General features: G+C 40.6%; 1 protein-coding gene across 1 annotated transcript; it reads right to left on the bottom strand.

Moving 5' to 3' along the window:
- Nucleotides 1-1,755: 1,755 nt before the first annotated feature.
- LOC148546737 (uncharacterized) lies at nt 1,756-2,894 on the bottom strand. The gene is made up of 4 exons (XM_088499328.1): nt 2,777-2,894; nt 2,598-2,685; nt 2,034-2,538; nt 1,756-1,944 (listed from the first exon to the last, which is right to left on the bottom strand). The coding sequence occupies exons 1-4, from the start codon at nt 2,892-2,894 to the stop codon at nt 1,756-1,758; spliced, it is 900 nt and encodes a 299-aa protein (XP_088355454.1).
- Nucleotides 2,895-15,404: the final 12,510 nt, after the last annotated feature.

The raw sequence follows: 15,404 nt of genomic DNA, 5'->3' as shown, positions 1-15,404 counted from the left end.
AAATGCTGACGGAGATGGAGGTATGGAGGAATGGCAGTATGGGACTTAGATTTTAAGGTTAAGTTAAGTTAGGCTTAGATACTCTTAGAAAAACCACCTTTTATGGCTTCTGTTTAATACTTTAAGCTCTATAATCTGAGTGTCAACATTCTAGGATTGCCTCTGACATTTCCAAGACCTTATATATTATGTGTGTGGCACCTTTACCATACTGAGAACCTCTGGTTCTCACCCCATACTATGTTATTGCTTTTCATATGCAGGTCGAGGGGCATCTCGTTAGGCATCTGGACTCCTGAAGCGAAGTGGTTACTGGGTTATTTTGTTGTACATTAATGTATATATATGTACTTAGCTTTCTCTTCGTATAACTTGTTCTTTATGATCCTCTTAGAGGTTTATGGAGAGACAGGATTTTGTTTATATACATTTGGGGAGTAAATCCTCAAAATGGTCCCCCAGATTAGGCCCGTGTACCAATGTTTCCCATCAGTTTCGAAATGCTCTAAATGCACCCTCCAATTTGAGCTCCATGCGAAATCCTGGTCTTTCCACCCAATTTCGGCATGACTCAGCAGCCGGAGCACTGAGCTGGCGGTTCCACCTCCACGTAGGCCGCCGTAAACGGCTAGTTGATGTGGAATATCATCAGAGAATCCCCAAATTAGTCCCTGGTACCAATTATAAACCCTAAAGTTGTTCTTCCTTCTTCCTTTATGAATTAGTTCGTCGTCCAGCTCAAGCTCTTCGGCTTCTACCCTGTGGTTGGTCTGACTGTTGTTCGATTTCGTCCTGTTATTCTTCTTCTTTGTCCTCTCCCACCATGAGTGACAGTCACGCGTCTGGAAGGTCAAATCGTTCATCTGCGACCGGAAACTGGAAAAGGAACAATGTGCGTAGCTAGTGTTCGGCAGTTCCAGACTGGTGCGGTTGTGGGTGCAGGCCTGTCCTTCAGTAGTCAGGGACGGAGACTCTTCCTAATAAGCCATTCTTTGGGTGTCTGAATTATAATGTGAGTGCATTTACTGGTTGAAATTTCAAGTGTTGGTTAGTTGAGGTAGTTTTTTGATAAGGTTGATGTATATTTGCAGACTAGTGGAAAGAATTGGTGTGGGTTATTTGTCTGGGCAGATTCTATACAGGATGAGGTGCCAGTGAAGTCTGGTGAAGAAGATGAGCATGGTGGGATGAAGATGAACATTACATGGAAGGTGGGCAAACTGGAAGCAGATGTGAGGAATGTAAAAGTGATGATCCAAGTGCTTGGTTTAGGGGTATTCGTGTTTTTTGTGTTTGTGTTGATGTTAATGTTGAATGTTTGATTAGGCTCAGAACTGAAGCACAGAACCAGTGTAATCCATTTTATGAACAATGTAATTGATATTAGATTGATTTTGATATATTGAATGATTGTGTTGTTTGGTGGGATCTAACTATTTGGTTTTGTTTTTGTAAACAGAATGGAACACCCAATTATGTTATGGATAAGCAACAATAGCAAAAGCTTACATAAGGCATAATTCATAACTGAATGACAATAACACTAGTTCATATAAAATTCTGCAATAATGCAGTGATCACAATAACAAGCAAAAAAATACTGAACATTGTTTCAGCTATATTCCAGCAACTTAGTTAGTATTTAAAAGTTGCAAAGGTGTCTATGAATCACCATAACCAAACAAAAAAGAAAAAGCTAATTGTTTCACAAAACACACAAACTTTCAGAATTTCAACCTAAAGCTATGAACATAATCACTTCATTCTTGGCGGTTTAAACCCTGGGGTGGGCACAAACTTGAGGAAGTTGGCCAGCCGTGCTGCAGTTACATCACTAGCTCCCTCCATTTGATTTAATGATGCAGAGCCAATTGGAGTAGGGGACCTTCTTCTAAGTGGCAGTTTTCCAGGTCTTGTAGGTGTCTTCCTCTTTTGTTTATGCTCCTGCAATGCAGACAGTAATAAGGCCTAGAAAATAAGATGAATGTCAAATAATAAAAACACATTACATGAAACATTATTGTACACAATACCTTTTGGGAGTTTTCGGCTTCAGAGTATGAGGACTGAGACAGATCAATCTCAGCCTGCTGGATATCCACTTTCACAAGAGTGGCAGGATCAGGGCTAGATGTAGTAGCAGTAGCAGACGCTGTTGCAGTTCCAGATCCTGTAGCAGCAGTAGAGGCACTTGCAGTTTGAGTTGTAATAGAAGTAGTTGTTGTAGCTGACGCAGAGGAAGTTGCAGTGACATTCTGAGCAACAGCCTTAGGGTCTTTAGCAGCAGCCTCCGCAGATTTGGCGACAGCATCAGCTTCTGTAGCTTCAGCAGCCTTCTTCTTCTCACACCCTCTTTTTGTATGACCTTTCTGCAAGCAATACTTGCAAGTGAATGGTCGTAGCTGTCTCTTCAGAGTGGTGGTTGGCTTTGATTTCTTGCTAGACTGACCTCCTTCATCCGCATCCTTCCTCCTCTTGGTTTGGAGCTGTCCTGGTTTCCTCTTAACCAATGGTGCCAATGGTCTGTTGTTCTCAGATCTTTCCCATAATTGTTGCCAGGTAAAGGGTTTATGTGGTGGGAGTAAGTAGCTTTGTACGACTCCGTTGTCAAGAGCTTGTGGCAGAAATCCTTTGGCCACTTATTCACTCTAGCAATAACAGCACAGGCGTGAACACATGGGATTCCTGCAACAGCATAAACAGCAAATAATAATTAATTCAGATACAGCAGAGACAACATTTTAGAATACACACTCATATTTTTCCCATAACAGACCCTGATTTTGTATTACAAGCACCATAATAGCCCCTGACTTTATATTACAAGCACCATAATTGTCCCTAACTTTTGCTATCGTGCATCTAAAGTAGTCCTTCTCACGAGTCATTAGCATCTTACAGTATCGAATATAATATAATATAGTGAAAGTAATCAAATAGGAAGATAAATAAAAAGGGATTAACAACCATGTACCTTTTGCATATCAGAAATGAAACACCAACTATGTGTCTTGTAATCTCCCAAATCTGCGTGCAAGAGTTTCAGGAACCATTTTCAGTTAGCAGTGTTTTCAACTTCCACAATTGCCCATGCAATGACGTATATGTGGTGGTTTGTATCCTGCGCAACAACTGATAGAATCTGCCCTCTAAAGACAGTTTTTAAGAAAGCACCATCAAGTCCAATGAGTGGACGACATCCTGTCCTGAATCCATTCTTGCAGCCACTTAAACACACATACATTTTCTCAAATATCACATCACCATTTGGCTGTGGAATGGTGCAAATTTGGACAGTCGAACCCGGGTTGGTCTTCAACAGTGTCTCCCCATAGTCCCTCACCATTGCATATTGTGCCTTTTCATCACCATATACAAGGTTTCTAGCATCAGATAGTGCCCTTGAGATCGAATTCCTATTCAATGACAGATCATACTTGGTCTTGAAGAAGGTGTTTGCATCATAATGCATGAAGTTGGGATACTTTCTCACTTTCTTCACCAGCTTACTAAAAACCCAGTTACGATTGACTGCTCTGTTCTTATCCTCCTTTGCACAGGTATGATCATCTCTGAAAAAGTGAAAGTCTTCACTTGCCAGCAAGTATCGTCTCGGTCCTTGGAATAAAAAATAATCCAACTGCATTCCTTCACCTTGCAAACTTCCCTAAGCCTATTCCTATCATTCTTATTGAATCGAATACGCCTTCCTTCCTGGATAGTGTACTCCCTAACAACCTCTTTAAAATTCCACTTCGTATTAAACTTCATTCCCTCTAAGTGAAGCTCCCTAAACCTAGCCCCCTCCCTAAAAACTGGAAACACCTCATCAGATTCAATCTCCTCTTCTAATTCGTCTTCAGGATTGGGTGGAGTTTTCATCTCCAATGAATATCAAGAGTTGGCACCATTAGAATCAGTCCCAGAATCGTATTCATCATAATCATCATTCTTACTAGTTCCTACGAATCCAAGATCCACTTCAACATCAGAATCATCCTCCACAAAAGCATCGTCATCAACACAAATCTTCTCCTTCATCTTATTCTTCCCCTTACCCTTATCCTGTGAATCACTCTTATTTGTTGTTTTCTTCTTACCCTTTACCTTTACCTTACGTGAAGGAACAGGATCCGCAGCACATGAATCAGATGAGCTGCCTTCCCTTACTGGTTTATAGGGCTCATCTTCTGAACTATCACCAGAATTAGAGGAGTCCTCATCAGAGAACATCAACATCACTGGAATCTTGCTACCTTGCCCTCTTTTCTGACCCTTTGTGCCTTTTATCCCAGTTGCAGACCTCAGGCAATACCTCCTGTGAATTTTTGTCTGATTTGGCTTCGGGGTGTTCTTAGCCTTCTTTTTAAGTTTTTGTTCAATCGGCACCTTAACAGAGGCTTTAACCCCTTCCTTCCTAGGTCGACTCACATTATTAGTAGGATTCTTTTCATCATTTGGCCTAGCACCATCGTGTGGGGCAGTGACGAATGGATTTTTGACGGTTTAGAAATTCACAAATAAAATCTCGTTGTAAAGTATAGTTTCTAAACCAAGCAATAATCCTTTCATACAAAAAGTTGTTTGTCACTAGTACAAACCCCTAAAATTTATAAACCGAAGTATTGGACCTCGGGTCGTTCTCCCTAGGAATTACAATGAAGTGTCTTGTTATTGGTTGTGAGTTATTTTGGGGTTTTGGATAAGAAGCATGAAAAGTAAATGGCAATGAAAATAAACTAACAACTATAAAAGGCTCTTGGCAAGGTATGAAAATTAGAAGTCCTATCCTAGTTATCCTTTTCAATTGTGATGAGAATTGTTCATTGCTACCACTTAGTTAACCCTCACTAAATAAAGGAAAGTTAAGTGGATGAATTGACTTGAGCCACAAGTCCTAGCCAACTCCCAAGGAAAGACTAGCTTTAGTGCACTCCAAACCAACTAGCAATCTCTCCAATTATCAATCAACAAGGGAATTAGATAACTCAAGTGTCACTAATTACTCTACCTAGGCCAAGAGGAACAAAATCTATACTAAAATCCAACCAAGCATTTCATCAAACACTTAGAAGGCATAAAAGAAAAGCAAAGTAATTTTGATAACAAAAATAGAATCTAACAACAATTATGGCAATGAATTAACAACAACAATCAAAAGGAACACAATTATTATGAATTACCTCTAATTGAATTGAAAGAAAATAGAAGGAGCAAAAGTAGATCTACAACAAAACATAAGAACAACATAAAGGAAATTACAACTCCAGAATAGAAGGAGATGAATGTAGCAACAAAGAATTGAGAGATAGAAGGAGATGAAAGCATGAATTGAAATCTAGATCTAAGATTATTAAACTAAACCTAATCCTAATTCTAGAGAGAAGTGAGAGCTTCTCTCTCTAGAAACTAACTCTCAAAACTAATCTAAACTAAAAATGATTAGTGGTTGGGAATGATGATGATTATTCTCTTCATGATGCCTTCCCCTTAATCCTTCATCCTTTTATTCCTTTCCTTTAGCAATTTGGCGCCAAAAATGGGTTCAGAAACCCTCTCAAATCGCCAGGCGCGTGTTGCATTAATGAGGTCATGTGCCATCATCGGCGCGTGCGCGCATGGTACGCGTGCGCGTCCCTGGTCGATTCTGCAATGCGCGCGCGAGCGCTTTGTGCGCGTGCGCGTGCGCGTGCATGGCTGACTTTGCTTCTTTGACTTTTTATGCTTCTCTCCACTTGTATGCTTCCTTCCTTGCTTCCTTTGATCCATGCCTAGCCTATTTCAATCCTGGAATTACTAGCAAACACATCAAGGCATCTTATGGAATCAAACAGAAACTAGAATTCATCAAAATAAGGCTTAAAAAGCATGTTTTTACACTTAAGCACAATTATGGAAGAGATAACAAAACCATGCTAATTCTTAGGCTAAATGTGACAAAAGGTTATCAAAATACTCTAAATTCAATGCAAAACAAACCGTCAAATTGGGGTTTGTCAACCTCCCCACACTTAAGCCTTAGCATGTCCTCATGCTAAAATAAGAAGGAACTAAGGGTTATGACATTTATTGAATGCAACTAAACTATATGAGTCCTATCTAAATGCAACTATCTTAAAGCAATTGGAAATGCTTAGTTCAAACAAATCAATTCCCAAGAGGGCATGTGTAAGCACAAGAGCTAGGTAATAAGGACTAAGTCCAAACCACAATTGTATTGAATTGTCAAAAAGAGTTCAAACTTGCAAGAATATAGATAATATGGGTGAACACATGTGATTGAACTTTTGAACCCTCACCGGATGTGTATCCGCTCTATTCACTCAAGTGTTTAAGGGTTAATTCACTCAATTCTCTTCTAATCGTGTTTTCCAAAATTTGATTTTCTTCTAACAATCAACATTTATTCAATGCATGCATACATTCATCATGAGGTCTTTCATTTAGGTTGTAATGGGGTTAGGGTCAAGGTAGGATCATTTATGGTCAAGTGGACTAGGATTTGAATCTTTGATTAGCATAGACTTTCCCACCTAACCTATTTAATGACCTATACAAATGCAGCTATTCTAACTACCCATTCTTCACTTTTTCTTACATACTCATGCAAATTTTTTTTTTATTTGATTCACAACACCTATGCATTGATTCCTTTTTATTGACTTCACTTTGGGGCATTTTGTCCCCTTTTATTATTTTTTTTTCTTCTCTTTTTTTTTTCTTTCATTTTATTTTTTTCTTTTCATCATTTTTTTTCTTTCCTTTATATATATATATTTTTTCTTTTTCTTCTTTCAAACTAAATACAAGAACATCAATGCATAAGGTCTCTACATTTGATCAATACATGAATATGTGCCCAATTCCTAAACATAAAAGTGTATTGCCCCTTTTTATCCCATCCAATGTTCCCAAGCCTCACCAACTTTGAATAATAAAACACTCTCACTAGCCTAGGCCAATCAAGGATCCAAACAAGGACTTTTCATTGGTTTTCCGCCTTAGGCTTGTAATGTGCTAAAATAAGAATAAGTTGGTTAAGCATAGGCTCAAAATTGGCTAGCAATGGAGAGTAAAAGGTTGGCTATTTGGGTAAGTGGCAAATGAAATAATGGCCTCAATCATATAAATGCACAAACACCAGAAATAAGCGGACATATAGAATCAAGCAAATTAAGGATCACAATCATGGAAAGAGAACAATTTCACACAAGAATGGAAAATAAGTGGTTATAAAATGTAACCACATCAATAGGCTCAAGTCTCACAAGCTTGTGTTCTCAATTCAATACATGCTTCACAAGGTACGAAATTCAAGCAAGTTTCAAAAATTCTTTTTCAATCAATTGGGTTAATGCCCTATATTTAAACTCCTTGAAAAAACCTCAATGTTTGACTAAGCATTGTTGTGATTGAAAAGTTCAAAAATTTTCTTAGTTCACGCTTTCCTTTTTCACTTAGAACCAATATATTATGCAAAAAGGGTGCCTAAGTTTCACTTAAAACATGATTTCTAATCACAATCGCAAACTAAAAACAAAGATAAACAAAATGTATAAAATATCTAAAAGCATCAAAATATCTAAGATCCACAATAAGCAATAAAAGTATCCAAAGCAAACTAGAAATGGCATCAAAATATATACAAAGATGTGCAAAATAGGATAACTAGGCTGAAAAGTTCACCGGTTCCCAAATAGTGCTACCGGTGCCCTCCCCACACTTAAAATCAAGCATCGTCCTCGATGCTAAACCGGAGGATCAGTGGGAGGTACAACGATAGGCTCTGGCTCTGACTGTGGCTGTGGGACCGGTTGAGTCTCCTGTGTCTGAGGTGGCTCTGTAGTGTCAGGGGCATCCTGCTGAACCGGCGCCTCCGCGTCCTCCTCCTGATGATCCTGCTCATCGGAGGTCGGAGAATCGGGAAGCGGAGGTAACTCAGCGCCCAGAGAGATAAGTGCCTGGTCCATCCGATCCAAACGGCGTCTGACATGGTGTCGCTCTCGCTCTAAGAACCGGAAGAGACGCTGGACCAGGAGATAGGTGGGCTTAGGGGCTGCTGGAGGGCCTGTAGATGGTGAAGGAGCTGCGGTCGTAGAAGATGATGGGCCAGCTGTAGGGGCTGGTGGTGAAGGTGTCCCTACGACAGCTCTAGCCCGAGAGCGGCGTCTAGCAGGTGGCTTCTCGTGCACCCAAACACCCCAGGGGATAGTAACCTCCCTGTCATCTGCATCAACTGGTGGTGGTCGCACATCATCATCTGACCACGGGACATCAGCTAAGGCCGCCATACTCGTGACCAATGTAGGAAATGGAAGTAGGCCACGAATATGCGCCCGCCACATGCATTGTCGGATAAGTCTAGGGAAGGAGACATCCTTCCCCTCCATAACACACCCGATCAGCAGAAGCATCTCCATGGGGACCTCAGAAAAGTGGGTGGTAGGCAGGACGTAGTGGGCGAAGATCATCTGCCAAGTCCTGGCCTCCCTAGTCAAATGAGTGAATAACATCCCCTTTGGCTTGGTGTTGCCCGCATCCATAACCCATGAAGCATCCGGTATCCCAATCACGCGCCGAAGCGCCTCATAATCAAAAGTCATGGTATGGATGGCTATCTCAGCCTGATGATGGGCACACTGGTCATGCGGAATGTGTCGGCAATGTAATGCCTCCCCAATGGCGGTCTCGGTGACCATAATCTCTCTACCCCGCACCTGAACTGAGTCCAAAGTCGGACGGAAGAAGTTGCAGTAGAATTCCTTCACCCAAGATATATTTATGTCACCCAAATCCCGGTCAACAAAGTCAATACCTAACTCAAGGATCCGACCGGTAATGCGCCGTCTCACATCATTAGGTAGGAGCAACTTCTTCTCAATATTTAGCTTCGTTGTTCGATATCTAGAGAACCGAAGCTCACAGTAGAGATTGGGGAATTTGTTTGGATTGGTAGAAGGCAACTGCTGATTCTCTTTATCCTCGTCATGCAATGGATTCTTAGCATAGTTCTTGTAGATGGAAGGAATGGAGGGGGTAGAGTGTTTTCTCTTCTTAGAGGTGGTGGCTATGGCTTTGCCTTTATCCGACATCCTGAAAAATAGGATAGAATATATAAAACATTTAGCATGTAACAAAGAAGGCATGTTCAGGATACAATTAACAAAGAGCAATCATGATGTTATGGCAGAGGAGCGGCGGCGAGAGTTGCTGCGGCGGCGGAGATGGAATGGGTAGGTGAGAGAGAGAGAGAGGTTGAGGCCGAGTTGCCGGCGGTGATGATGGCGCGGCGGCGGAGATGGTGGCACGGTGGCAGTGAGAAACTGAGGGGAAGAGGGACGGTGAGAGGGGTGAGAGGGAGAGGAGGTCAGAGGGAGGGAGAGGACGGGTGGGTGGTGGTGAGAAGGGAAAGGGCAAAGGAAGTGAATGGATGAGAGAGAGAGGATTTATGGTGAACGGTGATGGTCGGCGGCCGTTACTGCTGCTGCGACGGCAGTTGGGGGAGAGAAGAAGAAGATGGAGGTTGGAGAAATGGGGTGCGCGACTGCGCAGTGTGCTTCGCGAGCTAGGGTTATCCCTATTTTTGAATTGGCGCGCGCGCGCACCGTGCGCGTCCGCGTCTTACTGAGAGAACGTGGGACCTATGCGTGCGCGTACAACGCGCTTAAGCGGGGGTGAGCAAAATAGGAAAGGACGCGTGCGCGTACCGTGCGTGCACGCGTGCATGGAGTTGGGCTAGGGGCTTAGAGTTGGCCCAACTCAGGCCTAACTCTCTGGAGAATGGCCTGGGAGTCGCGCCACTAGACTTGCGCGCACGCGGCAAGTACGCGTCCGCGTGCATTGAGGGGAATGGAGATCCACGCGTGAGCGTACAGTGCGCGCTATCGTGGGGTGGCATATTAGGCAGGGGACAAAATGCCCCAAAGTGAAGTCAATAAAAAGGAATCAATGCATAGGTGTTGTAATTCATAATAATAATAAAAAAAAAGGGGGGGCGTGGACGCGCGCGCACAACGTACGCGTACGCGTCCCGACGCGCATGCACCACGAGCCACACTCCAGAGAGTTGGGCCTCCCTTGGGCAAACATTGTGCCTTGAGCCCAACATTGACCCACGCGGACGCGCACTTGCCGCGTCCGTGCCGATCCTCTGCTGCAAAAGATTGAGCCAAGCCCCAGAGAGTTAAGCCATCTCTGGGCTAGCTTTAGGCCCCAGGCCCAACCCGATCTGCGCGAGCGCATGCATCGCGCCAGCGCGCCATTTCATAATTCGTCAATATACGTGGACGCGCACTTGCCGCGCGCGCGTCCTTGCGTGGTGCCACCAAACTAGGCCATGGACCAGAGAGTTGGGCGTGCCTCAAGCCCAATCTAAGCCTCAGGCCCAATCTCATGTACGCGTGCGCGCAAGGTATGCGCACGCGCCCCTACCGGTGCCCTCCCCGGCAACGGCGCCATTTTGACGAATGGATTTTTGACGGTTTAGAAATTCACAAATAAAATCTCGTTGTAAAGTATAGTTTCTAAACCAAGCAATAATCCTTTCATACAAAAAGTTGTTTGTCACTAGTACAAACCCCTAAAATTTATAAACCAAAGTATTGGTCCTCGGGTCGTTCTCCCTAGGAATTACAATGAAGTGTCTTGTTATTGGTTGTGAGTTATTTTGGGGTTTTGGATAAGAAGCATGAAAAGTAAATGGCAATGAAAATAAACTAACAACTATAAAAGGCTCTTGGCAAGGTATGAAAATTAGAAGTCCTATCCTAGTTATCCTTTTCAATTGTGATGAGAATTGTTCATTGCTACCACTTAGTTAACCCTCACTAAATAAAGGAAAGTTAAGTGGATGAATTGACTTGAGCCACAAGTCCTAGCCAACTCCCAAGGAAAGACTAGCTTTAGTGCACTCCAAACCAACTAGCAATCTCTCCAATTATCAATCAACAAGGGAATTAGATAACTCAAGTGTCACTAATTACTCTACCTAGGCCAAGAGGAACAAAATCTATACTAAAATCCAACCAAGCATTTCATCAAACACTTAGAAGGCATAAAAGAAAAGCAAAGTAATTTTGATAACAAAAATAGAATCTAACAACAATTATGGCAATGAATTAACAACAACAATCAAAAGGAACACAATTATTATGAATTACCTCTAATTGAATTGAAAGAAAATAGAAGGAGCAAAAGTAGATCTACAACAAAACATAAGAACAACATAAAGGAAATTACAACTCCAGAATAGAAGGAGATGAATGTAGCAACAAAGAATTGAGAGATAGAAGGAGATGAAAGCATGAATTGAAATCTAGATCTAAGATTATTAAACTAAACCTAATCCTAATTCTAGAGAGAAGTGAGAGCTTCTCTCTCTAGAAACTAACTCTCAAAACTAATCTAAACTAAAAATGATTAGTGGTTGGGAATGATGATGATTATTCTCTTCATGATGTCTTCCCCTTAATCCTTCATCCTTTTATTCCTTTCCCTTAGCAATTTGGTGCCAAAATGGGTTCAGAAACCCTCTCAAATCGCCAGGCACGTGTTGCATTAATGAGGTCATGTGCCATCATCGGCGCGTGCGCGCATGGTACACGTGCGCGTCCCTGGTCGATTCTGCAATGCGCGCGCGAGCGCCTTGTGCGCGTGCGCGTGCATGGCTGACTTTGCTTCTTTGACTTTTTATGCTTCTCTCCACTTGTATGCTTCCTTCCTTGCTTCCTTTGATCCATGCCTAGCCTATTTCAATCCTGGAATTACTAGCAAACACATCAAGGCATCTTATGGAATCAAACAGAAACTAGAATTCATCAAAATAAGGCTTAAAAAGCATGTTTTTACACTTAAGCACAATTATGGAAGAGATAACAAAACCATGCTAATTCTTAGGCTAAATGTGACAAAAGGTTATCAAAATACTCTAAATTCAATGCAAAACAAACCGTCAAATTGGGGTTTGTCAGGCAGCTGCAGCATTTTGCTTTGCTTGCGTCCCAAGGTCCCTTGCTTGATCATCAATGTATACCATAACCTCCTTCCCTTGTATCAGTTCAGGTGACAAAACCTCATGTTCAATGTAGATATCAACAAGACCCTCATTCTGTAAACCCATTTCACACATCTCTCTTAGGTCTGCATCACTGTTTAACTTCCTCAATCCCTCCCCTATGCTCTTTCCAGGTACAAGCCACCAAACTTTCTTTATTCTGTCATAACCTAGCTCCTTATAATAGTTTTTCAAGTAAAATACGTCCAGCCTATCCACCTCAACATCACCCAGACAGTTTCTGTTGTCAGGATAGTAACCAATCTTTTCATCCACACCCTTTTCGAAAGTTCCTCCATTATGAAACATAATGTCTAGTACTTCATCCATCTGCAAAATACGTAAACAAACAAATTAAATACATGCAACAGTAACTTCTGACCATAACTAGACAACCGTATCATTAGAGGAAAGAGCCCTTATTGGATACATAAAAAAAAAAAAAACAGAGCAACCCAAACTCCATGCTAACATCGTAACCACAAAAAACCCAACAACATAGAAATTTCAACAAAACACCAAACGAAGATGAAATCTCCTTCAATCAACACATCACGTGAAGAGCCATCAATGAAAACCAAAAAAAAAAAAATTTAAACTTCAACTATACACTGTATTTCTAACCTTGTTGTAGCTGATGATGATGATACCCTCTGGTTCACCAACTTCCTACGATTGGTGTCCTTCCTTCTCCTGCCAATGAACTCAGAAAAGCACTAACCAGAACGTGCCCTAGTGTGACAGGATTCTCTGGACGAAAGGGAGAAGAAATGTTTGAAGAGAAGTAGGAGAAATACTAATGAATGATCAACTCTTTCCATAAGCAACCTTTCAATTCCCCTTCATCACAAAATCACACCGTTCTGATTCATCAACCCCCTCCAAGCAAAACGACGTCGTTCTGGCGGCCTACGTGGAGGTGGAACCGCCAGCTCAACGCTCCGGCTACTGAGTCATGCCGGAATTGGGTGGAAGGACCAGGATTTCGCACGGAGCTCAAATTGGAGGTGCATTTAGAGCATTTCGAAACTGAGGGGCAACATTGATGTACGGGCCCAATCTGGGGGACCATTTTGGGGATTTACTCTACATTTGGGTTTTGAATATATATATATATATATATATATATATATATATATATATATATATATATATATATATATATATATATATATATATATGAATATTCTCTGGCCAGCCTTGACTTCACGGGCTGAGTTAGGAGCTTGTTATTTTGTATCTTTGACTCTCTATTCCTACTTTTATTATCTTATGTTTGATGGTTATAGTTTTCTTCACACGCAAGTTATTCCGTTTCCGAAGCGTTGCGCTTTTCATTTCGCGATTTTGTTTTACCCATTTTTCAAGACTCCTAGTTTATTATATTCTTTCTGCTATTATATGTATGTAATTTAATTTTAGAAGTCGTAGCACCTCGCCACCTCTGTTTTACATTCTAGGTGTAAAGCTCTGTGTGGTAGGGTGTTACACTTTGAAAAGAGAATATGAAAGGTACGAGATGTCTAGTTCAGAAACTGTTGAGCAATATTTTACTCGTGTTAAAAATCTTGTCGATAAGATGAGAGTTTATGGAGAAGATATGTTCGATAGTAAAATGGTGGAGAAAATTCTTTATACCATGTCGATGAAGTATGATCATGTGGTGACTACAATACTAGAGTCTCACAATATAGATACCTAACGATTGCAGAATTGCAAAGAACAATGGAAAACCACATCAACAGAATATTAGAGAAGTCAGAAAAATCAATCAAAGAAACCCTAAAAAGTCGGGTGAATTTAAATAGTGTTGCAGAATCAATCCGTACACAAGAAGGACGAGGTCGTGATTTCAATTTTCAAAGTAGAAGTAGAGAAAGTTTCAAAGGCAGAGGTCGTGACAATTACAACCAAGAAAGTTATAATAATTTTACACTACATAATCAAGGAAGAGGCAGAACAAATTTTAGACCTATAAACCAAGAAAGAGGTCGATGCAATTTTTATCAAGAATGAACCAATTTCAATTGCTTTTATTATAGAAAATATTGACACAAAGCAGCAAATTACATATTTAAAATTATGAATAACAATCAAACACACGTTACAAAAAATCAGCATCAAAATATTGATGATAATCCGGGTACACAAACTTTTACCTCCTCCATTAAATTTAGCATATGTAATTCTTCTAATAATTAAATTCTTGACCTTAACAAAACTCTCAGTTTTCTCCTTAATTTGAAATAACAGAAATGTTCTTTGAGTCCGTATCACCTACAAACGCTGGAAACTTGAGAATGTAACACTGCATGGCTCTTTTTTTTTTGGGGGGGATATGGGCCTTAAGATTGCAAGGCTCCGTTGATTAGCCTGACAGTATGCTCAGTTGACTTTGGAGCTTTAATAAAACAATAAAATTATGCGCCCAAACATTTTTTAAAGCAAGTTTTCAACTAAGTTATTGTGCGATTCTTCTTCTTCTTCTTCTTCTTCTTCTTCATCATCATCTTCTTCTTCTTCTTCTTCATTCTCCTTCGTTATCGTCGTCGTCTTTTTTTTTTTGTGTGTTTCTTTATTCAACATTGTCATTGCTGCGATGCTACCACCGTTAGTGACAACAACGACTCCATCGTCACTGTCGCAGCCGTCATCGCTGACACCGTCGTCGTTGCTTCCACTACTGTTGTTATTATATCATCGTTGTCGCCACTACGGTGCTGCCACCATTGCTTCTTTTTCTTCTTCAACAAAGATATTAAGCATAGAAATTTTAATGCATAATACAAAAATTAGTGTAGCGTTGATGGTTGTTAGAGGCCACATGCATGTGAAAAACAACCTATCTAAAAATTGTAGAGGAATGGTGGTCATAAAATTCAAAAAACTTATATAACTTATTCTTCACATATTTTACCTTGTCTTTATCACCAATAGAATCAATTTTACTATAGCAATGAGTCAAAATATTGAATTTATATTTAGGGTCAAGAATGGCTCCAAATGCAAGAACAACATTATATACATCTCAATAATTTTTGAACTTGAGCATTATTTGTTCTTTCAACCTCCTTATAATAAGCACATAATCATTATTCAGACTAAATGGTGACAAAAAATTACATATCTTTTCAACTCATTTTTACTCATCTGACGATGAAGGATAATCATTCCTAAATCCAGCTTCTTTCTTCAACTTAAAAGCTTTCTTATATGGTACCCATTGTATAAAGTAAATTCTACCTAGTTGGAACATCTAAACTCAATACATTTATATACTAAAATCCTTCAATGTATGAAAAAGTATTTTTTAAACTTAATAATCATATTTTTAGATTTTCTCACATACTTA

The sequence above is a fragment of the Arachis ipaensis genome, chromosome B9 (assembly GCF_059453495.1).
Source record: "Arachis ipaensis isolate K30076 ecotype BB chromosome B9, ASM5945349v1, whole genome shotgun sequence".
Taxonomy (NCBI): domain Eukaryota; kingdom Viridiplantae; phylum Streptophyta; class Magnoliopsida; order Fabales; family Fabaceae; genus Arachis; species Arachis ipaensis.
The sequence above is the reverse complement of the archived record's forward strand: the minus strand, read 5'-3'. Positions and strand labels throughout refer to the sequence as shown.